General features: G+C 36.0%; 1 protein-coding gene across 2 annotated transcripts; it reads right to left on the bottom strand.

Annotated features, from left to right (window-relative positions):
- Positions 1-293: 293 nt before the first annotated feature.
- Positions 294-24,512, bottom strand: GTF2B (general transcription factor IIB). 2 transcript variants are annotated; one of them, XM_045835419.1, is made up of 8 exons: positions 24,375-24,512; positions 22,795-22,861; positions 19,894-20,000; positions 7,612-7,745; positions 4,281-4,427; positions 4,019-4,148; positions 2,575-2,856; positions 294-613 (listed from the first exon to the last, which is right to left on the bottom strand). In XM_045835419.1, the coding sequence occupies exons 3-8, from the start codon at positions 19,922-19,924 to the stop codon at positions 480-482; spliced, it is 858 nt and encodes a 285-aa protein (XP_045691375.1). In that variant the 5' UTR covers positions 19,925-20,000; positions 22,795-22,861; positions 24,375-24,512; the 3' UTR covers positions 294-479. The 2 variants fall into 2 exon arrangements, with proteins under 2 accessions (XP_045691375.1, XP_045691374.1); XM_045835418.1 differs by lacking the exon at positions 22,795-22,861 and having other exon boundaries at positions 24,375-24,505.
- Between the last annotated feature and the right edge of the window lie 738 nt (positions 24,513-25,250).

Here is a 25,250-nt window from a genome sequence, read left to right as displayed (position 1 = left end):
AAATTGCAAGATAATTATGTTCTTCATGTCATCAGCCTTTGCTATTCCAATGACCTTATTTTTAAAAAAATCTATATATATAAAAAAGGACAGAAAATAAGGACCTCTAACAGCTTTATTAGCTGTAATAATATGCATTATTTATAATTACATATTATAAAGTACATATAACATGTAATTATAACAAAAACTTTAGTTTTGAAAAATGTTTTATTCAAGAATTACATAATTTCAGATATCTTCCAAAATAGTTTCCTAGACTGCTACAAAAGAAAGCAAAATTCACTAAGAAATTTAAATCATTAAATATGTTTTACTAGTATATACATACATAAAGCCAAGCAATTAACAGTTAGCCCTGGAATGCGTACCATGTCTTTTGTTTTTCCTTATTAAAGGCTCAATCCAGCACTTCATATAGCCTATGTACAACAGGTGGAGCTCAGTGACCACAAGAGTTTTCCATTAGCTGCCTCAGTTTATAACTGTGGTAGTTTGTCAACAGGGGTATCAAACTTGAAGTCTGTAGGAAACAGATCTGGGGCCCGAGGATAGATCAGTCTGTAGGACTGTCTGATTGTAACATCAGCAACACCAGCAATATCTCCAATTTCTAAAAGACAAAAATCAAAATATTAAAAGTGTAACTTCCATCCTACTACCTTCTATTACCTGAATTTCAATTTCTGGAAGAATGTTGTATAAAGTGCCAAAATGAAAACCAAAACCAAAACCAAAACTATTGATTTTTAAAAACTGGTAACAGAATTACATACTAAAAGTCGGAAGCAGGGCTAAAGTTAGTAACAGCAACGGTGGTAGTACTTATGGCCTCCAAGGGTCACCATACCAGTACTAACAGTTCTACTATGTGTGACACGTTTGACCGGTGCTCAGGGTAGAGCACTGTGAGCGGTAACCACTACACTGGTCACCGTGTGTGAACTGACATCTCCTTTTCCTTCATAGTAAATCTTGTTGAGGATCCCAGAAGCAACCTGCGAGTGCAATCTTGGGAAGATGCTTTATCATTTGTGTTTGAAGGTTGCCCTGCAACATCTCCCCCAGCTAACTTCTGTTAAATGGTTAAAACCAAAATGGAATCCCACTCTACATATTGTTCTACAGCTTCTTTTTCCTACTCAGTACACCAGAAACCATATAGCTGTGTATTATAACAAAATGTGTATGTTTCTCACTACTGTCAATACAGTTAAGCACACACTGAGTGCACACGAGGACTGTTCACATGTTTTTTTCTGCATCTCTTACAGAATCCCAGTAGTGGATACATTTTAACCCTTCGAAGTTATCACTTTCTTCCTTCTTTTTATTAAAAGAAGTCTGAAAGGACTACCACTTGCCATATTTGGTTAGTTATAAATACCCAATTAGAGCAGATTTTTTAAACATACCCTTCAATAGAAATTTATTTTACCACCTTTTCACAGTCAGTGCAAATGAGTGAGGTTCTGCAGATTCTCAGTGTGGATGCCTGCCATCAGTGTGCAATGAACTGATTGTAAATTTCCCTTTCATACATGACATCATTCCATACAGAGATACTGATGAATGTCAGCTATGTGAACATAAACTGGCTGCTAGGGAGAAAAAGGCCTTAAATTTCAATGCAACCGTTAATGTAAAACACAAGCAGAAGAAAGTACAAAGATAAACATTTCTCTGTTGTTGATTAGAATAAACTTTACAACTAGGAAACAAAGTAAGGACATCTGTGCCTTGCTTTAGCTTATAAATTCTACCAGAAGACTCAAAATTTCCTCAGGAAATATGAGTGAAGCCCAAAAACAATCAATAATGGCACGTTTAAATAACTAATGGTTGGCTGCTTCTTTCTAATCGTTCTTCTATGTAATTTACTTTCACCACTATAGAAACATTGCCTAAAGCTAGGGGGAAAGACTGTTCTGAACTGGCTTTATAAAGTTACTGCAGCAAGTAACTTCACTACCACACTTTAAAATTTAGAATTAACTGCTCTTTTCTTCTTTATAAATCTTTTTGAGCATAACAGAATGAATTCATGTTTGTAAATAGATTCACTTTAATACTTCTGTTTGAAAACAAAATTAAATTCAAACACAGCTTTAGAAGGTGGGAACTACTTATGCCAGTGTTTTCCTTAAGAAACTGAATTCTGTCCTAAAGGAGAAAGAGGACAGACAGGCCTTGCAGAATGTTTCAGCTTGATGGCCAGGCAGCGGGAAACTAAGCATGGCTTTCTCCCATCAAGATTTAAAAAGCTAAGTTTTTTTGAGGAGGGGACCCTATTCAAAATACGCAGGAAAATGTAGGGGCGGGGGGCAGGACAGCAATGTCTACAAATTAAAATAAAATAATTCAAAGGGGAAAAAAGTTAAGTCTCTACAAAGGGTTATACCTCCAAACATTTTTATTTATGAGCCACTTAAAAGGGAAATGCTGTGTATATTTAGTTTTGATGCTAAGGGGATCTGCCTTTTAAAGGCAAGCTCTGGCTATTCACCTGCTTCGCACTCAAATGGAAACTCCATTCAGTACTATAGCCGTCACTGTGGCAGCTCCCTCTCCTACCTTTCTGGGTCCTCTTCTCAGCTGACGCCTGCGAGGCCATGTAAATGGCAGCTGCCGCCACCGATATCGGGCTCCTTCCAGGAACCAAGTCCAACTCCACCGCTTTACGGGCTATATGTGTAGCTGCCATCTGTACTTGTTTGGGAAGACAAAGGTTGGAACAAAACCTGGACATGAAGTCCCCAGTTGTAATCAAATCCACACTGGTTTCCAAAGCTTTCAAAATAAGTTTAAAACATCGGCCAATTTCTTTCTTAGAAATGCGTGATACGGCACATATTTCTAAAAGAAATAAAAAAAAATTAAATAAATCACAAGTCATATAGTTCGTTTTAAAATCTATCATTCCAGATTACAAAATACATTCTAGTTGCAAAAAATGTCTCCATGATACATACTTCCCTTAGAGCTTGAAATTTGTTGTATAATTTAAATGTTTATCAAACTTTAAAGAGTTTTTTCCAAAGTTAAATGTAGATCTTAATATTTCAAAAATTAACATCTCTGAAGTTTTAATTTATGCAAATAAGTTTATTCAACCAATCAGAAACTTCCTTGATATCTATATAATTACTTATCTATAATAAGTAAAATATCAAGGAGATGAAGAAAATACTCAAGCTAAATAAAGAATGCTTCTCAAGCTACACCATGCCCATGTACATGCCATCCCTGCAATTACAGGCAGGAGATTAAATACAAGCCCTGTTAGTCTGAAAATCCAACTACCAAACACTTTCAAAATAAATTTAACAAAAGCTGTAGTTTTAGCTGTAATGAAAAAGATGATAAGGGTCACTGCCTCTTCATAGTGACATATGAAAATCTAAAACAAACATTCATATATAAGGGTAATCATAGTCTTAAGAAAAAATGAAGTTTGGCAGCTAAAGTCAGTTTAAGTCTCATAGCAACACTGAACAGGTTGTCAGGTATTCATGGGTAAACTGCAAACCGGGGGAAAAATACGAGTTCTCTCAAAGTATCTAACTTAAGTGTGAAAGTGCAAATTATACAACTCAAGGGAAACAATTTCACTGATGCATTCTAAGGTTGACTCCCTCGCTTGTAGAGACCCGGCTGTAAGCAGAAACTGTTTTCCAGGAAGCGCATTTACAGACTTAGTGCAAAGTCCCACTCTGGCTTATTAACTGGCCTCAGAACTTACAAAGCACTATTACTCGGAAGACCTCACTACCAAGAACACAGGGCTTGCATGGATTAAAATGATTTTACACAAGAAAACAGCCTGAAGAGAACATGGTCAGTAAGAGCATAGAATGAATTCCTGTCAAGGAACAAAGCAGTGGGCATTTTTCCTTAGGTGGCTTACTGCATGTAAGTACAAAGACATGACAGAGCTACCTGGTATCAAAGCTGCTTGACTCTGGTCCCGCACTTTAACATGGCATAAATAACTCTATCTGTGCAACTAACTGCTCACCTTTAAATGTCCTGGGGACCCCCTCTTGTCTGCAGGCAATATAGAGACAAGCAGAAGCGATAGCATCATTAGCTCTTCCCTTCAGGCTCTTCTGTTCATACACTTGCTTGAATAAATTATTTGTTCGATCCTTCAAAGCAGAGAAACTAAGTTTAATTAACTCCAGGCCACTTAATTAGATGCAGTACCAAAATTCCACGTGTTCATTAAATTATGCAAAGTCAATGCCAGAATGGCTTAACGGAGCTAGACAGGTACTCACAACTATATTTCTAGGGAGGTTGATTCTGTCTGCCATGGTAGTGATTTCCCTGAACGCATTCATCATTGCCCGATCAGAACTACTCATTGTTCGCCGATTCTGGTACTTAGAATTGCCAAATTCATCGAAACTTGCAGCTCCTGTGCCCTATAAAACAAGGTTTTATTACTTTATATAAAAAAATTGGAAAACCTAAATGAACAATTTCTAAGAAAACATAACTTACATGACTCCACACACCCAAGAAACCTACCCTGTGTGCAACCTCCCTATTCCTGAACAGAAAAAGTGCCAGGCTAACATGGCTTTAGAGATGTTTTCTATCAAATACTTTAACTATAAGAATATCTATTATTTTGGGGAGGGTTGGGGGGAGTGGGCTGGGATGGGAGTAAAAGACTTTTAAACTACTTGAACAATTAAAACAATATTGAAAAAATCTATTATTTGAGAATGTAATCATATACATTATCATATTAATAAACCCAAAGAGAAAAATCAACTGATCATCTCCAAAGGTGTTAGAAAAAGGCAAGTAAACACAACTCAAAATTCGCTTTATGAAAAAATCTGGTAAAATACTCAAAAATGGGTACTTTCTCATATTGAAAATCACCATCCCAGGCCTAAAGCCAGCAATGGGATTAAGAGAGACACATTTGCAACGTTACATTAGAGTCAGAAGACAAAGGCACCTCCTACCACCACCGCTTTGTAACACTGCTAGAAAACTAGCCAATATAATGTCACTGTAATTATTTTGCATAATTATATAAATTATATTACTATGACTATATTAAAATTAGGCAAAAAATTGCTAAAAAATCTAGAACGGAAAAGAAAAACTATTTGCAGATATTATCTTTGTCTACCTACAATACTCAAGAAAATAAGTTAAAAACTGCTATGAATAAGAGAATTCATTAGAGAAGACCAAAATTAATAAACAGAAACCAACAGCTTTCTACATGTAAATCAACCAGTTAGAAGACAATGAAAGAAAAACATTCCAATTACAACAAAAAAGATATCTAAGAAACAACTTAAGAAACATATAAGAACCTTCATGAAAAATACTTGAAAACATCTCTTAAAGGGTACATACAACCTAGGGAAAGGCATAACCTTTAGATAGGAAGATTTTATCAAGAAATCGTCAATTTTCCCTAAGTAAGTTTGCAACTAAATGTAACCAGAATCTCAGTGAAAATAACCAAGTTTTTGGGGGTTTTCTGTTTTTATTAAACAAAGTGATTCTTTAAGTGGAAATGACTAGTGAAGAAAATGTTGAAAAATAAGAGCAATGAAGGAGGGCTAAGATTACCAAGTTTTAAAACAGTGTGGCACAGCATTTGACTAAGGATAGAGAATGGACAGAAAGTACAGAAATGCTCCCCAATATTGTCGGCCAAAAAGTTCATTTGTTTTTTTCTGTAAGATGGCTCTAGAAGCAACTTAGTTGTCTTTAAGCTCATTCGAAATAATTTTGTTAGATTGTATCATGACAGTTGTCATATTAGTGTACATTTAAAAAATTTTATTACAATTGATGAATTTTTGTGTAGCCATTTTAATATTGAAGAGGAAAGGAAAAAAGTGACACTTTCAGCATATTATGCTTTATTTCAAGAAAGGTAAAAATGCAAGTGAAATGCAAAAGAAAAAAAAAAAAGATTTGTGCAGTGTATGAAGAAGATGCTGTGACTGATTAATGTGTCAAAAGTGATTTCCAAAATTTCCTGTGGGAGATTTCTTGCTGGACGATGCTCCACGATCAGGTAGATCATTTCAAGTTGAGAGTGATCAAATCAAGACATTTGTTGAGAACAATCAATGTTATACCACTCTGGAGATAGCTACATATTCAAAATATCCAAATCAATAAAATTGTGGGTAAAAACAAAAAATGTCTTTTATTTTACAAGGAAAAAAACCCCACAAACTTTTTGGCTAAATCAATACGTTAAAAAATTTAGTAGACTTGATGCTCGAGTAACCCAAGTTTGAACTGCGCAGGTCCACTTAATACGTGGATTTTTTTTTCAATAGATACATATAGTACTGTAAATATATCTTAAGATTTAACATTTTCTTTTCTCTATAATACACATACAAAATGTGTTAATCAACTCTATATTATTGGTAAGGGTTCTAGTCAACAGAAGGCTATTAGTAGTTAAGTTTGGGGGAGTCAAAAGTTAGGTGTGGATTTCAACTGAGCAAGAGGTTGATGCTCCTAACCCATGTTGCTCAATGTTCACCTGTATATGATAAATGTAGCATTAAAAAAATTCTTTCTTTTTCGCCAGGTAGACATAAACCACTTTCAGAGGACACTGGATAAACTTAAAATAGTGATTACTTGTTTCTGACAAGGAAAAGAGGGGGTGCAGTGGGAACTGAGAGAGTTTGGGGACCAACGATGAGGAAAATTTACTGTGTTATTTTTACATTTTTGTTTTTGAGCCATGTTATTCCCCATTGGAAAAAAAATAAACATTAAAAAATGTTGCCATGTCCATTAGCTGCAATCTTACATCTGAAAATGTCCTTAGTATATGTTTTTTCCCGGTCTGTAAGACTATATAGGCAAATGCAAAAATCACCTAAAGATATTTCTGAATACCGTAATCTTTTTAACCTAGTATATACCACGTTTTTCAAATCTGACGTAATTTATAGAGCATGAAAAAATAATGACCTGCTTTTTCAACTGTATTAAAAGTAGACTATGTATTAGTATAGATTACGTACTAAAATAGTATACATTTCCTTTGGAATAATGTCAGTACTATTTACCGTTTAGATACCAGAGCAAAAAAGAGCCAGGTTGGTAGGAAGATTATGCTACTGTCTTACATAATAGCTGCTACATTAACTGAACACACACTACACGTTGTTATAAATACTCTATGTATATTGCCATGTAACCCACAATTGCTATGAAGAACTACTATTCTCACTTTACTGATAAAAAATGTGAAGCTTTAGGTATTTTCAATACTAGAAAATATGATATATTGAGCTCCAATTTATCTTATAGGTGGTATAAAGAGAAAAGACATTACTAATGTTCTAGGAACATATCAATATAAATTCATAGAAAGCATACTATGTTTAATTTAATTTTTGTGCAAAATGTGCTTCATGAAAACAAGGGCCTGGTTTTGATCTGTTGGCCTCCCCTTTAAGATGGAAGCAATGCATAAGGCAACCATCAATCACAGTGGTATTATTGGCAAATCTCACTCTCAGGCCAAGATTCCTCACTGACACTTTTGCAAATTTCCCAAAATCCCAGGTCTTTTGGTCAGGCCCCACTTGATATTACCTTGCCAATCATGGTAGACAAATCTCCATCACTCAAAAGAGGATTCTGAGAATCTCCAACTCGAGATGGATCTTTTGTTGCTTTATCATTGCTGAAAGTTCTCCATTCAGATCCCACATCAATAACCCGGTCGCCTATGAAAGTAAGCACAAGTCTGAACAGTCTTGTCAAGACAGGGTTTACTTAACACCATCTAAAATGACCAGCTCAACCCTTTTATTCCCAGGAAATCTGCACACGGACATCTGGACTCCTGAGTATCGTGTCTCAGACTTTGTCCGCAAGCATTCCTTCGATCATCGTGCCAATCCGCTAATAACCCTCTATAACACATTATGCTATCATCAGTCATATTCTAACTCTTGGAAGAAAGAAGAATTAAAGACAAATAACAAAATAAACCTATTCACATGTGGTGCAAAGATAAAGTAACAATGACCCTGAACAAAAGTTTGCACGAAATGTGCAACAGGCAAGGGAAAAAAGAGAAAACACTTCACAATGGTACCAGTACCAATGTACATGGTTTAATATAAAAATTACCAAGTTTTCAAGGGAAATGCTTAGTAAAGAACTAAACTTACACCTATATTTTAGTATGTATATGATGAAAAAATATTTTGACCAAATAATTTCTAAAAAATAAACTTGAAGCCTAGAATCAGTGAGAAAATACCAAGTAGGCAATTTTTTTTCTTTTTAGGTAGTGACTAAGTATGTCACACCAAGAAATCAGACATGAATGGATCCTGTTAATTACTGCTTTCGGGGAAATGCTCAATGGCTAGTAGACAAAGATTAACTGACCCAAAATGTTCAGACAAACTGAACATCTGCATATCTACTCACTGTGCCCTTTATAAATGTTCTCTTTTAAAGGCAGGTGTCACTTTTATGCCACTTTAGAAATAAAATTAACCTGCCTAGAATTACACACGGCTAGAACTGAAATGTGCATCAAATTCCAGGGTCTGTTCTATACTGTGTTTGTGTTAAACATGAGCTTTTCTACCACCAACATGTGATAAAGAAGAAAGCAGGAACCAGACCATCTTCCTCTGTGCTTCTACAGAACAGGAGAAAGGAACAGGAGGAATCAGTTATCTCAGCACTTTAAAAAAATTCTGGTACTGTCAGTAAATTAATAAAATACTTAACTGTGTGGGCTCTACCATTTGCTCCTTAGTCTTGGACAAATTACCTCATTTCTGTGCCTTTACTTTCTCAACTGTAAATCTCTCCAATAACTTCATATTTTAAAGATGTAAAGATTAAAACAGTAGACTAATACAGATATACTGCATGCAACATGCTTTAATAGCAGTTCAAATGAGTGCCTGATATTAGCTATTTACTGCTACGAAAATAAGATGGCAGATATTCTGACATTTCCCCCCTTCTGGTGGGGGAAATAAGGAGAAGCACCTTTTGTAAAAGATTAATCTCCACATTTCACTTTAAAAGTATCAGAGTACTTTGCTGCAGATATTTAAAGAGGTAGGCAAAGAACAGAAGAAATCAATGTAGACTGTGCTAAACCTTCTGAACTATTTTTATATGGTACAGTAATTAAAATGCTCATAAACAGCACAGATATCATAATCTAATGGTTTGTCATAAATAAGCAGGTACATACACAACAGAATGATTCCTGTTTTGGAAAAATTAGTTTTACTCTGAATACTCAAATCACTTGGAAGTAACCACACATTACTTGGACTATCAGGTATCCATGTCACAAGGGAACTGAGACCAGTGGTAGGGCCCCCACGGCCCTATGCAATGAGAATGACCAAGGAAACATAAGCAGGCAGATGAGTTACAAGGCAATTCCACAGATTACAGATTGAGCAGTTGGCCCAAAATAAGGAGAAAAAGAAGGTTAAATGTATGAGACTGTCATGATGAATTTGTCTGCTTTCTTCTCATAATAACAAACATCACTAATCTTGGAAAGCAATTATAATTACATAAATTAAGATTTTAAAAGTTTACCTGAAAAATAACAAAAAAACCGTAATTGTGCACTGAAGCCTTACTACAATATCAAACTAGGCCCACATCTCAGAGAGCACTCTAAAGAGATCGATTTTTCTTCCTTTTGTAAAAGAGTAATACTTGTTTACTTAAAAAATACTGTCCTGGCTGATGTGGCTCAGTGAACTGAGTGCCGGCCTGCAAACCTAAGGATTACCAGTTCAATTCCCAGTCGGGGCACATGCCTGGGTTGTGGGCCAGTTCCCTAGTAAGGGGGCACATGAGAGGTAACCACATATAGATGATTCTCTCCCTCTCTTTCTCCTTCCATTCCCCTCTCTCTAAAAATAAATAAAATCTTTTTTTAAAAAAGTACATATGAGGTCTGTTAGGAAAAAGACCAGTCATTGTTAGTATAATGACAACAGTTTGCACGACAGCAATGTAACCTGGCAAGCAAGGACAGTGGACTGGAATGTGCATATGTGAACAATGATGACTTCACTGTACTAGTCAGTGGGGGTGGTAGATGTTGAGTGAGCATGTGTACTGTGTGGCCATTGCATTCAAAATGACTGAGTGACTAGAGCAATGAATCTGCATCAAATTTTGCATTAAGCTTGAACATTCTCCTGTGGAAACTACTCAGATGATTCAGAAGGCTGCTATGGGCAACTGGTGACTGGCAGCTTCATCACAACAATGCCCCTGATCATACATCACATCTTGTACAGTTTTTTGTTGAAATATCAAATCACTGAGGTGATTCAGCCCCTCTACAGCCCAGATTTGGTGGCCCTGTGTCTGCTGGCTTTTCCCAAAACTAAAATCACATTTGAAAGGGAAGAGATTTTAGAACATTGTTGAGATTCAGGAAATTACGGCAGGGCAGCTGATGGCGACTAGGAGAACTGTGTGAGGTTCTAAGGTGCCTACTTTGAAGGGGGCTGAGGCATCACTGTCCTATGCACAATGTTTCTTGCATCTTTTATCTTCTTCAATAAATGTCTCTTTTTCATATTACTTGGCTGGATATTTTCTGGACAGTCCTTGTTGTATACAAAACAAAATAACCTGTATTCCCAATACCCAGAGGCAACCACTATAAATGTTTTGATTTTCCCCCAAATTAAAATTAGATCACATTGTGTTTGTTGCAGGACAAGATCTTTTCACTAAATTTATATTTAAACATCAAAGCAAAATTTTTAGATAAAATTTAACCCTTTAAAAAGCATCCAGTAATTAAAGTGATACTATAATGTCTCCACATACTTATGTTTTCAAAGAAACAGAGGTAAATCTAACTTTTTCACAGTGAAATAAAAACCTGAACATGTACAAAACAAGAAACACCTGCAGCCTTCAAATTTGGAGTTATTTACCAAATTTTAAGTTAGAAAAAGAAAAGAAAATCAGCCCTGGACAGGTGGCTCAGTTAGTTGGAACATCATCCTGTACATCAAAAGGTCTCTGGTTCGATTCTGGTCAGGTACCTACCTAGATTGCAGGTTCAATCTCAGGTCGGGAGCATGCAGGAGGCAACCCATCAATGTTTCTCTCCCCCCCACCCCCCATTCCTCTCTCTCTCTAAAATCAATTAAAAGTAAATAAAGAAAACCATACCCTTGGGTGAGGATTTTAAAAAAATATCAAATGTCATAATTACCTTGTAGTATTTTAATTAACATAATAAATGTATTAAGAGAACAGTGCAAATGAAAAGGCAGGTAGTTATGCTCACATCTTTAAATCCCTAGAAATCTCAAGTATTACTTAGCCAAGATGTCTCATTCTTCACAGCATTTTCCTTTTAGTCCAGAGTAACTTACTGTGAGTTTCTTTTACTGCTTGCTTTATAAAGCCTAATAAAAGACAAGATGAACTGGGGAGGGTGAAATCTGGCCTAGGGTATTATAAATAGAAAATCAGAACTAAGTAGTGATGTAATTTTTCCACATGTGAGGGAACAGTCTACATGACTCATTCAATAATCTCTGGTGTGTGCCAAGAGCCATTGCCTCTTTTTATATTTTAATGCTCAAAACAACACTTACAAGAAATAAACTTTCCAAAATAACTCAAGTAACAAACATGAAACTACAACTAGACCATCAGATTAAGTATGTAAGTAAGAAGGAATAGAGCAGACCATCTGGAAAAAAAGTCATAATACATAAAGGATATTCATTTAGAAAAACACCTAAGTGAGGTGGCATTTAAAAAATTGCTCTGGAAGGAAGAAAACTGCAATACAGGTATTTTAAGTGTAAATGTATAAGGCGGCCATAATGTTTGGGTATATTCATCTTCTGACAAAGCTGCCTGCCCAGTAGCACATGTACACACATACCCACAATCTCACACACCTTTTAATGTTCTAGAAAGGAGAAACATGGATTTAAAGGGAGACACAAAGGGGTTTTCTCACTTTACCATGATCCTGACATCACTTCCAAATGTTCTATAATGTGCACGTACTAACCTTTGATAATTGCAAAAGTAACTTAAGACTTAGTTAACTGGCTGCCGCTGGAAGAGAAAGTCTATTGAATAGGATGTTTTGAGGCCAATCACTAAAAACTGGGGAGCATTAGAAGGAAGAACTGCTGCTCTCAGTCCATACTTGGAAAGATGGAATTGTGATGCTGGGGACATACAATGGTGCCCAAGGGGGAGAGAGTGACCTACGTTTTTGTCCCCCAGGTTTCACTCTGAGTAGAATGGGTTCAACCTGTCTGGAGTTGAATTTCAGTACTAGCCTGGCAATCTTGTATGTGGGTTATAGTATTCTTGTGTTTCTCTGGTGTTCTCCCCAAGCTTTGAGTAACACTATTTGAGTATCTACCTTTTGTGCAAAGAAAAGTACCATTTTTTCTTTGTGGTCCAATACCCATTTGCCTTCCATGGTCAATAGAAATGACAGTGGAAGTAAGATCTTCTAGAGGGGCAAGTCCCACTCTGGACCACAGTCTGAATCTGCCCACCAGACCACAGTAGGAGATTGTTAATTGATATCAGTATCTTTTTTAACCACTCAGTGTTTTGTAAAATTAACATATGTCAGAAAGTCTAAACATAAAGATGTATAATAGCTAAAATAATGCTACTATAACATGCGACTACTCCTCCATCTATAGTCTCTGATCTTTAACACTGATCAAGTTACCCACCCAGAAAAGCAAACCCATCCATCATATGTACTTATGTATTACACACGTACAGTTTTCAATCCATATATCAGAGTGGTAGGTCTAGAGTATTAACTAAGATATTTTATCACATCTAAAGAGAAAAAGTTTCATCTCTTTCAAGAAATTGAGAGTGCCTGCCAAAATCATTCATACCTCTTTAAAGTGGTTCAACTACTTTGGCACCTACCACCTTATGAATTGGCAATTCCACTCAACTATCTACATACAAAAGTCTCACACAAAAATGTTAATAGCATTATTCCTATTAGCTAAAAAACCTGAAAAACAACCCAAATGTCCATCAACAGTGAAATGTATACAACAGAATACTCCTCAGCAAATAAACTACTGACACATTTCAAAAATACTACTTCTAAGCCAAAAAGCACATCCTCTATGATTCTATTTATATAAAGTTCAAAAACAGGTAAGATGATCTGAGGCCAGAACTCAGTGCAGCGGCTGCTGTTGGGTGGGGGTGAGGGGTGAAAGTGACCGGCTAGGAAGAGGTGTAAGAAAACACCCGAGGTAGAGGAAGTGGTCTACACACCTTGTGTGTTGGTTATACTAGTATATGCAATGTCAAAACTCAAGCAGTAGATCTGAGATCTGTGCATTTTATTGTATGCAATTATAACTCAATAAATTAAGAATCAAAATCATCCTGACCAAAATACTATTGATTTTGAATTAAGCTTCACCAAGCCTGATGTTTGGGGAATGACGGCATAATTATTATCAATCTTCTGGGCCAAGGAAATACACTCTGTCTCTCTTGTTTCAGATTATATGTACTTCACATTTAAGATTAGAACTATTATTTTTCTGTTAAAAATCTCATTTTCTAAATCATAAATGCTGTAATATTTTATATGCTTAGATCCAACCACTTTTAAAATGCTATTAACTCAGTCATAGCCCCTTCTACCATTCCCATGATATCTCAAAGAATCTAGGGCTACTGTATACTCTTAACAGAAGTCTTGCATTAAAAATAATTTTGGGGGGAAAATTTTTGAGAATTATGATCAAGAGACAAAGAAACACTATTAATAATATAGCCAGTCTCAAAAATCATAGTTTATATTCCCATAATGTAAATTAGGTAAGAACACAAACTTAATTATCCCTTAGATACAAACCACACTGTGGTTAATTTCCCAGACTAGCCCATAAAATAGATCCTAAAAAAATAAAACAAACAAAAACCACCCTATATAAATCAACAGTGTAATTACCACTTGGAAAAGTTTGTAAAGAAAAATGCATTGTAAGTTCCACCCCTGACTATCTGAATACACCTTGCTTTTCCTCGACTACAGGCAGCTGTGCAGCAGCAACAGGTTCTTAGCTAAGGAGCTGTGGCTCTGGGGAAGGTGTATTCTAACTGTGGTGACAATAAATTTAGTCATTCATATACTAATACTTGCAGGCCTCTAACTATGGCACATGTGCCTTTTTCCCTCTCCTCAGAATGACTTTCCCTCCATTAACCCTTACTCATTCTTAATGATCTTTCAAGGTGAATTCAACAGTAATTTCCCCAGGAAGTCACCACCACATTCCTTTGTATTCTCACCACATTTGGAAAACAAGTAATAGAGCTTTTAACATGCTATGTTCTATTAATTTAACCTCCTCCCTTCTACATACTAGCTAAACAGTTGTCCCAGAGGTTGCTTAGGGCATCTCATCTTTCTATCATTCTCTCTGACCAGCACAGTGCTTCACAGAAACATGTAGCAGAAAAACTGACAGCTTTTTAAGTCCTACAATCTGAATTTAAGTAGCTCTGTCTACTTACTAGTAGTATCTAGTAATTAAGATTACTAGATGCAGAATCTTGAGCTAATTACCTAAGCACTGCAAGCCTCGGTTTACCTTTCTGTAAAATGGAAAACTACCTCAAAGAATGGTTAACTGAGTAAAATTAGTAAGTTTCTCATGCTTACAAGAAAGCACCATCTAAATTTAAAATTTGAAATTAGGTAAGAAGGCTGTCCTAAGCCAAGCAAGAATTTTGACAGTGAATACAAATATTCCTTAATTTAAAAATTTACCTTGGTCAAATTGAACTAAAGCTGTATTTGTCTCTTTAGGAAATACTGCTGATGCGAATGTAAAGGTGATACCCCAACAGTCTCTACGACACAACTGCAGCATTAAATATGGCAGACCCACAGCAGTCACTCACACATATGTCACAATTGCCTTGCTATGAGAATGGCACCTCAAACTTAGAATCACCCTCTTTTTCTACAAAGTTAACAGAAAGGCCCACTTGTATTTCCAAATTATGTATCACTGAAATTTCATACTAAAATTATACATATCTTATGCATATCTCAATTGATTCTAACAATTTCTAACAATTATAAGATGTATTGTACCTGTTCTGTCTTATCCCCCAGGTGGTGAGAGGAACTTATTTCACACTTATATAAAATAAGGAAATTAAACTTGGTGAGATTATGTAACTTGACTATAGTTACATAGCTTTTAATTAGTAGAGCCACTCCCGGACTCAAAGGCCACTGACTCCTGGTTATACACACAACATATCTGCTCTACAGGAATTTGCAGTCTGGGTCTACAGACATAAAAAGTGTGAAAATAAATATTAAAAAATCTAAAAATACAGAACATCTTGAAGACTGGTAAATTGTCAAGTTCAGAGTATAGATTTGTGTTTCTTAATATGATGTATGACTTGAGCTAGAATTTCTGGAAGAGAAACCTGGAATCTTTTAAAACATATTTCCCAGTTGATTTTTTTTTAGGATTCAGTTCCAGCTGATTTTATTTCCTTCTCAAAAAAAGTTATTTACAGAAGGTCTATATCAACAACACTCTGACAGGCAGTGAACTTAACATGACTAGTCACAGCTGATTCTTAATGCACATGCATACACTCATGTTTCAGGCTCACTGGTATAAACAATACCCAGAATGAGCTTAAGAGGGAGCGGTCAAATGCACTCATTTATTCTTTCAAGTCTACCTAAGCTATTTTCTAATATTTTCCTTAATTGTTCTTAAGAACAATGAAAGAACTCAGTTTTAAGTGGTACACAAAAGTGGCTTCAACTAGAAATGATACCACTAATTCAAAACACCACCTCAGGCCCTGGCTGGCGTAGCTCAGTGGACTGAGTGTGGGCTGCAAACCAAAGTGTCGCAGGTTCGATTCCCAGTCAGGGTACATGCCTGGGTTGCAGGCCATGACCCCCAGCAACTGCACATTGATGTTTCTCTCTATCTCCCTCCATTCCCTCTCTAAAAATAAATAAATAAAATCTTAAAAAAAAAAACAAAAAAAAACCCACCTCATTGTGAAATTCTAATTGTAAAAGTCATGATAACCAATTTCATGTTTTAAGAGCTACTGCAGCAGGTTACTAACCTAATGCTTTGCTGACTATAAGCCAACATATAAACAATATACAAAGTAAAATTTATATACAAATTGATGATCTAAATATGATTATACTGCCACCTAGTGCTCATTTTATAATGCGACACAATTACACTGTTAGGATTTGGGGGGAACCCACAAAGAAAGAGTGCTGTTACAGCCAATAGTTTCATGGTAGAAATGACAAAACTTTGCTGTAAAAATCAGCCCTATTTTAGAGATCACTACCAATATTTTAAAGTTTACTATATGGTGAGATAGCCAATCACAAATCATAACACATCATATGTTTAAAATAAAAATCCTGTAATTCAAATAAAAAAGGGAAGTCTCTGCTGAGCAGAAAAAAAATCCTCTAATCTTTATTGATGAAATTAAAAATATAATAATAAATATGATGTTATAATACATACCTACTACTGAGAAGAATGGGAATTCTCTTCCTGGGAAATAACATTTCACTTAACTGGAATCCACAGATAGTGTTCCCTATCATCAACACTGATTACAAATGTTCATCTGTTAATGCTGTGTTAACAAGATTTTATGTATTTCATTTTTAAAAATACCCTTTTCACACAGATACGGTAAATACTGCCAATTACTGATATTAATCTACAAGCATATGATTTTAACTGAGTATATTCAGTGCTTGATAGGTATTTATAGAGTTTTATTATATTCATGTGATATTTGCCTTTTATCATCACTACATTGTAGATTAATCACTTCCAATTGAAGGTTTAGTGGAAGCTACTTAATTGTACAATTAAACAGATCTTAGAAGATGAAAATTTCCTTTACATTTGTACCCAGGTCTAAAAAACGCTGACAAAAATATAATTTGAGTCTGGAAATAGATCTGCTGCAGATCTGTATAAGAATGAAGATCTTAGTTTTTGTTTTAACTTCTGACATCAATGAAAGTATATAAAATACTATATAAAGCAATTTGATATTACTTGTAATTCAAATGTTAGTTGCTATCAAACTGACTTTATCACAGCACTTAACATACAGGCACTATTTTACCTTGCAATTCTACACTGAATTCATTAAGAAATATTAGCAAGTCTGAAGCAACAGCTAATTACCAAAGCCATTTGGTTTTTAATAGTAGTTGAAGACAGTACTAGTTCAGAAAGATTTCAACATTTCAACCTTGCCCTGAGCTTAAAAAGCAAAAAATCACTTAAAAAAAAAAAAAAGAATCGCAGGAAAACCTTGCCACTGCTAAGCAACTGAATTACTATGTGGTAGGGCAAATTAGGATATTCAGTTTCTATTTCTGAAAAAAATTCATAGGAATGATGATAGTTAAGTCCATGAGACTGGAAGAAATCCACTACTGACACTATTGGATCAATAACAACACATGATAAATTCAAACCTTTTCTACAATGTATCTGCTGATGAAAAATGAATAACTATAGGGTTTTTTAATCTTATATTTGTGCTCCTTTTGTAAATTTGTCCAACTAAGCCCTCTGCTCCCCATGTATTTTCACCACCATCAGTTATAATGCATCGTAGCAGATTCCACTCCAGGTTGTACTGAACCAGTACTTTCGCAACTTCTTTGAAAATACTTTCTCCTGCAGCTGTCCCATGCAGTCACTTTAAACTCTGTAAACTCTGCACTGACTCCTTGAATAAACAGCTCAACAGTAACATGTGTTTAGTCATAAAGAGTCTAGGAAAAACACTTGAAATAATTCGACTGGTATTTTGAGTACTGATGCTACTCCCAATGTCAATTCTTCAAGCAACTGTTCTCATTTAAAGGCTAACAGACTTAAGTTTATTTCCTCTGGACATATGTCTTCAGCTGCTGCAATCACACACAAATTAATTAACTCATCACTGATAAATGGCTTGCCCTGCCTGACCTACAAATGAGCCACTCAGAAACTTATTTTACCTGCAACTTTAATTCTTTCATTTTCATGAAGAAATTCTGCTGTGATGAAATATTCTACTTTACATTTCCAAAATTTTCTGATCATTGTTTTCCTCATTTGGGAGTATTATGACAGCACTTTGTCTGGTAATCTCAATGTATATTGTATTCTTTAAGCACTGCTAAATTATCAAAGCATAATTAATACAATGCTTCACCATCTAATTCAGTAACAAAGTAACTCTATCCTTAAAAGCATGGCATTCAAAGTTGTTTTTTGTTTGTCTGACAAGGTGAGAATGCAATGGTAACAAATACAAATATAATGTTGCAGTATGGAGATATGCTTGGCTGGAGTTTTAACTGTATCAACTGGGATTTGCAGCAGTATAAAGTGATGAGAGCAACACATACGGTTTCTGTTTCAACTACTAAATTCTGCTGTTGCATTATGAAAGCAGCAACAGACACTATATAAGCAAATGATTGTGACTGTATTCCAATAATCATTAATGAAGACTAAAATATAAATTGATGTTTTCATGTGCTCAAAATGATTCTTGATTTTTCCCCAACCATTTAAAAATGTAAAAGCCATTCTAAGCACACAGGCCATATGAAAACAGGTGGTGGGTCGTAGTTTGCCAATCTCATATTGAAGTCATTTTATTATGAAAGAATGTAGGACTGAAATTTGGCTCCAATGCAGACCGAGGAGCTACACTGACAGATTACCTAAACTTCAGTTTCCTCACCTCTAAAATGAAGACAATGTTAGTACTCACCTCACAGATTTCTCTCAGGATAAACTGAGCGAATCATTTAGAACAGTGCCTACTGTACAGTAAGTGCAAAAGCTGTAAATATTTCTTATTGAGCATAATACAATTGCAAATGGATTCCAATTCTTATTAGCAACTCTGCATGATTTAAAATTCCCAGTGGAGGTCTGAGGCAAGCAGCCTACTTGGATGCATATTACAGATGTCCTCCAAGTAAACACATCCACAGTATATCAGCATTTTGGTTCTTAAGTATTTCAAACTGCTCAGCATTACTCCTTTACTCAAACATGGTACAACCACCCCCCATAAGAATAATTTTTAAATAGACCATCTTTATTCTAAAGTTTTGTTGTATGTCTAGATTAGTGAGCAAAAATAAGTAAAACTAATTTTAAGAAGTCATATTTTTGACAATAACTATACACTAGAACAACATACATAAATCATTCCATATGAGCAAATGAAATCGCAATAAATCTTTTTTTTAACTAAAAGGCCTTTGATATGATTCAATACAGATATATTTTATACTCTGAAAAAAATCATATTTAAAACCCACAAAAGTTAGATTACATCTATTATTTCATATGTATGTGTATCATCCTGCCATCCTCAAAGTCCCATCAAATACTGGGAAGGTGGGGCAGGGGCTGAGTGGAGGTGGGCAAAGTGGGGGCAATGGGGACATGTGCAATGTCAATAATAAAAATGGAGAAAAAAAAAAAGAACTCAGGAGACCGAGGGCCTTTTTTTTTTTTGGTCTGGATTAGCTGTCTCAGTTTGATGTTCCCTCCTAAACAACATTATAAAACATAAGCATGTGAATTGACAATAAAATATAGTATCACTGAATTATTTTACTCTCCCCCCCAATTTTTTGTTTGTTTCACAATAAATATGAATTACCTATAGGGGAGGACAGTCAAAATGTATTCACTAAAAGTCTGGAAAACACACAAAAGCAAAGTGTCCAAAATAGTGATTTTAGTTAAAACTCTAATAACTTCTTACCTACAACCAGGCCACATTCAGGACAGATCATATCACCAGCTCTGTAGTCCTCCACCAAAATCGCATCTGGATGGTTTGGACAGGTGACTCTTGGAAGAGCATCCAAACTAAGTGGGGGGTGTTGGGGGGGGGGAGAAGATATCTTTTAATATTCTCCCAATCAACATGAAACAACATAGCCTTTGAAATAGGAAAATTTTGAACACTTTTCCAACATTATATATTTATAATAAATTTAAGCTAAACTTTCAAAGTAAACAGCCCAGTTAAATTATTTTAAATTCTAGCTAGTTATTAACAGGTAGATTCCAATGAAATTATTTTTTTAAGAACAGTTACTGGTTTGCAGACATGAAAAGAATTAAAAACTTACATAGAAAACAAGTTTATCTATGTAAAAAAACAAGTTTTCTATGTTTACCAAGTTTTTAAAAAATGTTGATTAGCATAGAAATTGCTAGCCACCGTAATAACCTGTGATGTTTACCAATAACCGCCCAGTGTGTGCCCCTTGCCGCTAGATTTAGAACACCACACTAAACCTAACAGGTATATAAGAGGGTGGTAGATGTGGCTCTGCTTAAGACCTGATTATTTCATTTGGTGCAGACTGAGTTTGTTAGCAATCAAGAAATGGTACTAAAGCTGCCTTTTAATCTATTTGTGGTATTAATAATTTGCTCAATTATCTTACTTTGAAAATAAAGCACTTTGGGAAGACACATCAGCCTTCAATGACCTGAGAGAATCCGTTTCAAAAAGCAACAAAGATATTTGGCATAGATTTAGAAATTATTTAGGGGGTATCATCTCACAATCACAAATGTTTGGTATCACTGAGAAAAAGTTGTTTTTTGAAGTTCACTTGGAACAGGAAAACCTTATGCCATAAAATAATGCTGAACTATAATAAAGATATATGAAGAAAAAAACCCAACCATAATCCAGAGATTTTATATCCAGCAAAGCTGACTTTCAACGAAAAGACCGTTGATAAACTGTTAACAACACACAAGAACTCAAAGAATATCATTTCTATTAGCTCTTTCCCATGAACTTACTAGGGACTGAGTTTTACACACCCAATATGGCAGGAGAGACATCAATGTAAAGATCTGTGGTGAGCCAGCTTTAGACACAACTTATATAAAGGCTGTATGCTCTAAAGATACAGGTGCAATAAAACTGTAAAAGAATGAGGGCCTATATAAAAACTATTAACTACTCATACCAGTGGTAGTATAGGTATTGTTATTTTGAGAATGTTTTCTGTATTATGTGGAGTAAAGCAAATGTTTAATCACAGAAAAAATTCACTTGCAGTAATGCAGTAAAAGATTATGTTATGGCCACCACAAATATACATCTAAAAAACATTACCCATGTAAACAGGTATTTGGTTTTGGATAAAGTTTCTCATGCAAATAAAATTGAGAATGGTAATTCTCAAATAAAAGGCAATTCCCACTGGAAAACTGAAAAAATTTAGTCCGAAAATTTATATATTCAAGGTAACAAGAACTTATGTTGATCTTTTCATTGAAAAATGGGGGTGTGGGGTTGGCTTTAATTCACATTTATTCCATAAATTCCTACAGAAATATAGGAATTTCCTATAATTATAGGGAATATATTTTTTGCTATATTTTTTATAGAAAAATATTATAAGAAATTATGACAAATATGAAGAAAGCAAAAATAATGAAAAGCTATGTTGAAATACAGGAAAATGTTAGCAGAGTAATAGTAATTACAAATGCATAAAATGGGCAGCCAGGTGGCACACAGCATACAAAGAAATCAGTTGATGTATTTTGTACTCTTAAAAGGGAGACAGACTACCATGTAGTGTATACATATAAATGATAAAGAAACATCATAAAGATATGCTAACTGAAAAAAGTACAGATTTTATACAAAATTGGAGAAAGTATGAATTACAGTTATATGCAGTAAAATATGGGTGAATGAATGAATACCAAAGTGCTGATAAAAGAAACTAGAAAGATGAACACATATGTCATTTACAGTACACTTAAAGCGGGCAAAACCTCGCTATGGTGTTAGAAATCAGAATGTGGTAATGACTAAGTGGTTTTTGATTTCTTAACCTGGGTGGTAGGTTTGTTTATACGTTCATTTTGTAACTGAGCTGTGTACTTAAAATGTGTATACCAACTCCATAAAAAAGGTAAAAGCAAGGCACCACGTTTACATTAGACTATTTTTTTTTTTTTTTTTGGCAGGGGTGGTGTTTAGAATTATATGCATATGTTTGCTAAAGCACAGACTTACTGGGCAAAAACACCAAGAAACTGGGTACAATGACTGCTTTGGGGGAGAATTAGAAGGCTGGAAGCTAGGGGAGAAGGCAGACTGCTTTTCACTTTTCTTTTTGCTTCATAACCTATGCGTATGTGTTACCTATCCAAAATAAAGTGAAATCATGCTAGTTACCTTTTAAACAAATTACCCACAAGAGTAATACAGAAGAGAAACCACGAGGTGGGGTTGTAGGGAAAAGGAAGGGGCAAAAACAACAAGGAAGGAACGTGGAAATAATCACCCCTAGATTTAAAACAACTGATACAACCTAAGAAGCCAGATAATCCCAACCTCATTTTATAGCTAAAATTTACTGGGTGCCTACTGTGGGTCTAGTGCCATACACACAGTATTAATCTTTGAAGCAACCCTGCAAGACAGGCATCATTATCTCCACTTTAAAGATTTTTCTCAGAGAATGGTTTGCCTGAAATCACAGAATTAAGTGATGGAACTTAAATTTGAACTCACATTTGTGCTCTTCTCTGTGAAAAACCAGGCAGTTTCACAGCCTAGTAACTGTACATCTTCCTCAAGAAAAAAAAAACAGCTTAAAGTAGAAATACTAACATTTACCTTTGTTCTCACTGGTAGAAAAATTCAAGAGGTGAACAACTGCAATAACACATAGAACTGGACCTGTCTAGAAAAAATTTATTTCAAATATTTTTTTTAACAAATGAGAAAAATAAAGGCACACAAAGTAAAGTGTACTTAGTGGATAAAGAATTTATGAAGTGAATTTACTACACTTATACTGTAACATTTCTTACAAATACAACTTCCTGTTCTTCACATGTAACAGCTGTGCCAAATATGCCCACCTTTCAGATCTGCTGCCACCAGAGACCCTAGGTTGTATTTAGGGTGCTTTGGGGGCACTGAAGTTTTCCATTTACCTACAAGGAAACCTTACCTGACAGAGCCATGCCCAGACAGAAAGAGCACTCAATCACAGAATTACAATCAGTAAACAAGCATGTCAATGACTTTCCGAGTTGTTTTCAAACAGGCCATTAGCTAAAGCTGCCTCAAGGCCCCCCTTTTTAATAAATACAGTAACACAAAATAGTAAGTCTTGCAAGTTACCAGAAAGGGCTTGGACTTCTCCAGCTTACTATTTGTGATAATGGTATTTATTCATTGGGAACTCAAAGGCACAGATTATAACAAGTTCAAAAATTTATGCCAGAGTTGCCTTCCAGAAGCTATAGACCTAGTGTGACACTTTTACTACATTCTGACTGAGTTAACCAGAGGACAACTTGTGGTAGCAAAAAATAGACATATGAGTCTCTATGCTGCAATAACACTCACTTTGGAAAAGCCAATATTGGCATGACTCAGTTTACACTCATGCAAAAATACTAATACCTACTTCATAGTGGTCATGAGAGATCTAATTAGGATCTGCAAGCATTTTTCAGGTCACGGAACTAAAGGCTGTCTCTCTACGGGCACTACGTGCATTTCCCATAGAAGTGAGTATAATGCATTTTTAAAACACATTACAGTGACTGCCCAGCATATGTAAATAATTTTCTACAGGCAACATTTTCTTCAGGAAAACGCAGGCGACGACCTTTGTAAGGAAATCTCTTACAAGGGAACTTATCGAATTTTCAGAAATGCCTTAACTTCCATTCAGAGGGCCTTTGGGATAGTAAACCGTTTCCTCTAGGCTCACCAATACTGACGTCTCCAACTTTCTAGCTGTCAGCTTGACCGCGGCCTGGAACTAAACCTTTCCCGCTCTTAGGAAAAGAGGATTCACCGGCCCCTCGAGCTGATTGAACAGTAGACAGAAAAACAAGCGTAGAAAAGAGTAACAAGAAAAAAAGACGGTTGGAATATCCGCAAAAGACGAGAAACTAGGGGCTGGGGACACAGGGACGCTCCCCCTTCAGCCAGCCCCCAGAGTGGTGCCTGGGTGAGATGGCGATCTAAGACCCTGGGGTGCTAACGCCAACGGTTCGGTAACCCCTGCGACACCCTACAGCCCTACCGTTTGGTAATGTCTTTGTCCGCCTCGGCCGGACACACTAATCGGCTCTCCCCGAATCTCCAGCGCGCTCTGCCCGATGCCGCAGCCCCGGCGGCCGCCTGGCACGCCCCGCCCGCCCCTCAGCTAGCCAGGATCCGCCACACGTACTAACCGGCTGGTAGACGCCATCTTCACTGACACCGGGGTTCCAGCAGGAAAGAAGAAGAACGACGACGACGACGACAACAACAACAACAAACACTTAGAGAGAACAGGAAGAGGTTGTGGCGACGAGACGCGCCGAGCCGGGGTTTTATAGGCTCACGCAGTCGTAATGGGACGCGGCTACGGATCGGGAGAGAGGCCAAGAAAAATATGCCACGTGCTTTGCGTTTTCTTACTTTTCTAATCCGTTTCTGTAATTTGCTATATTGCTGGATGAATCAGCTGAACTACCTAGGAGAACTTTCAAAGGAACCTTACAAACGGGCTGCCACAGAGATACCGTAACTGGACTGAGGTAAATTACAAAGGCAACTTTAGCTTGGTGTTGGAGGCAAAACCCACACCCCCAAGGGCTAACTACTTGTCTCTTCACCCGGAAGTCAGTTACTCCAGTTGGATTGCAGTTTTTATTTGCCTAGAGGGTAATTCCACTAAGGAATTTGGAATGAAAAGAGAAATTCACTTAGATCATGTAGGACAGGCATCGATTCAGGCTCTGTTATCAGTGAGCAAGCTATGTATCCTTAGACACGTCCCTTCTGCTTTCGCTGCTAAGGGTAATAGTATCTGCCTTGCTTACCCTTTTAGAATTGGCAGGAGATTAAACAAAACGTTGAGTAAGCCCTGTGCATCCTCTTTGGCAGAAAGATGTTTGGGCCCTAACCTGATTTTTTTTCCCCCATGGCCTTTTGCAAATGTGGCTGATAGTTGAAGTTTAGAGAACTTAGCAAAACATTTAGATACCCCAGATTTATTAGCTGAGCTAACGTCAGAATAGTAATAGTAATACTAATAAAAAGAACACTACCACCACTTTGTTTAA

The sequence above is a fragment of the Phyllostomus hastatus genome, unplaced genomic scaffold, assembly GCF_019186645.2.
Source record: "Phyllostomus hastatus isolate PE091 unplaced genomic scaffold, TTU_PhHast_1.1 phas_contig_209, whole genome shotgun sequence".
Lineage (NCBI taxonomy): Eukaryota > Metazoa > Chordata > Mammalia > Chiroptera > Phyllostomidae > Phyllostomus > Phyllostomus hastatus.
Note: the sequence above shows the minus strand (reverse complement) of the source record. Positions and strands in the feature narration are given on the sequence as shown.

Bases quoted from the DNA above. Each gene is read 5' to 3' on its own strand.
- GTF2B (XM_045835418.1), bottom strand. The intron at 4,428-7,611 runs GTAATATCAAGT...CTTGTTTTATAG, and splicing joins TGTCTACCATGATTGGCAAG to GGCACAGGAGCTGCAAGTTT. The intron at 614-2,574 runs GTAGGAGAGGGA...TTTGTCTTTTAG, and splicing joins TGAGAAGAGGACCCAGAAAG to AAATTGGAGATATTGCTGGT.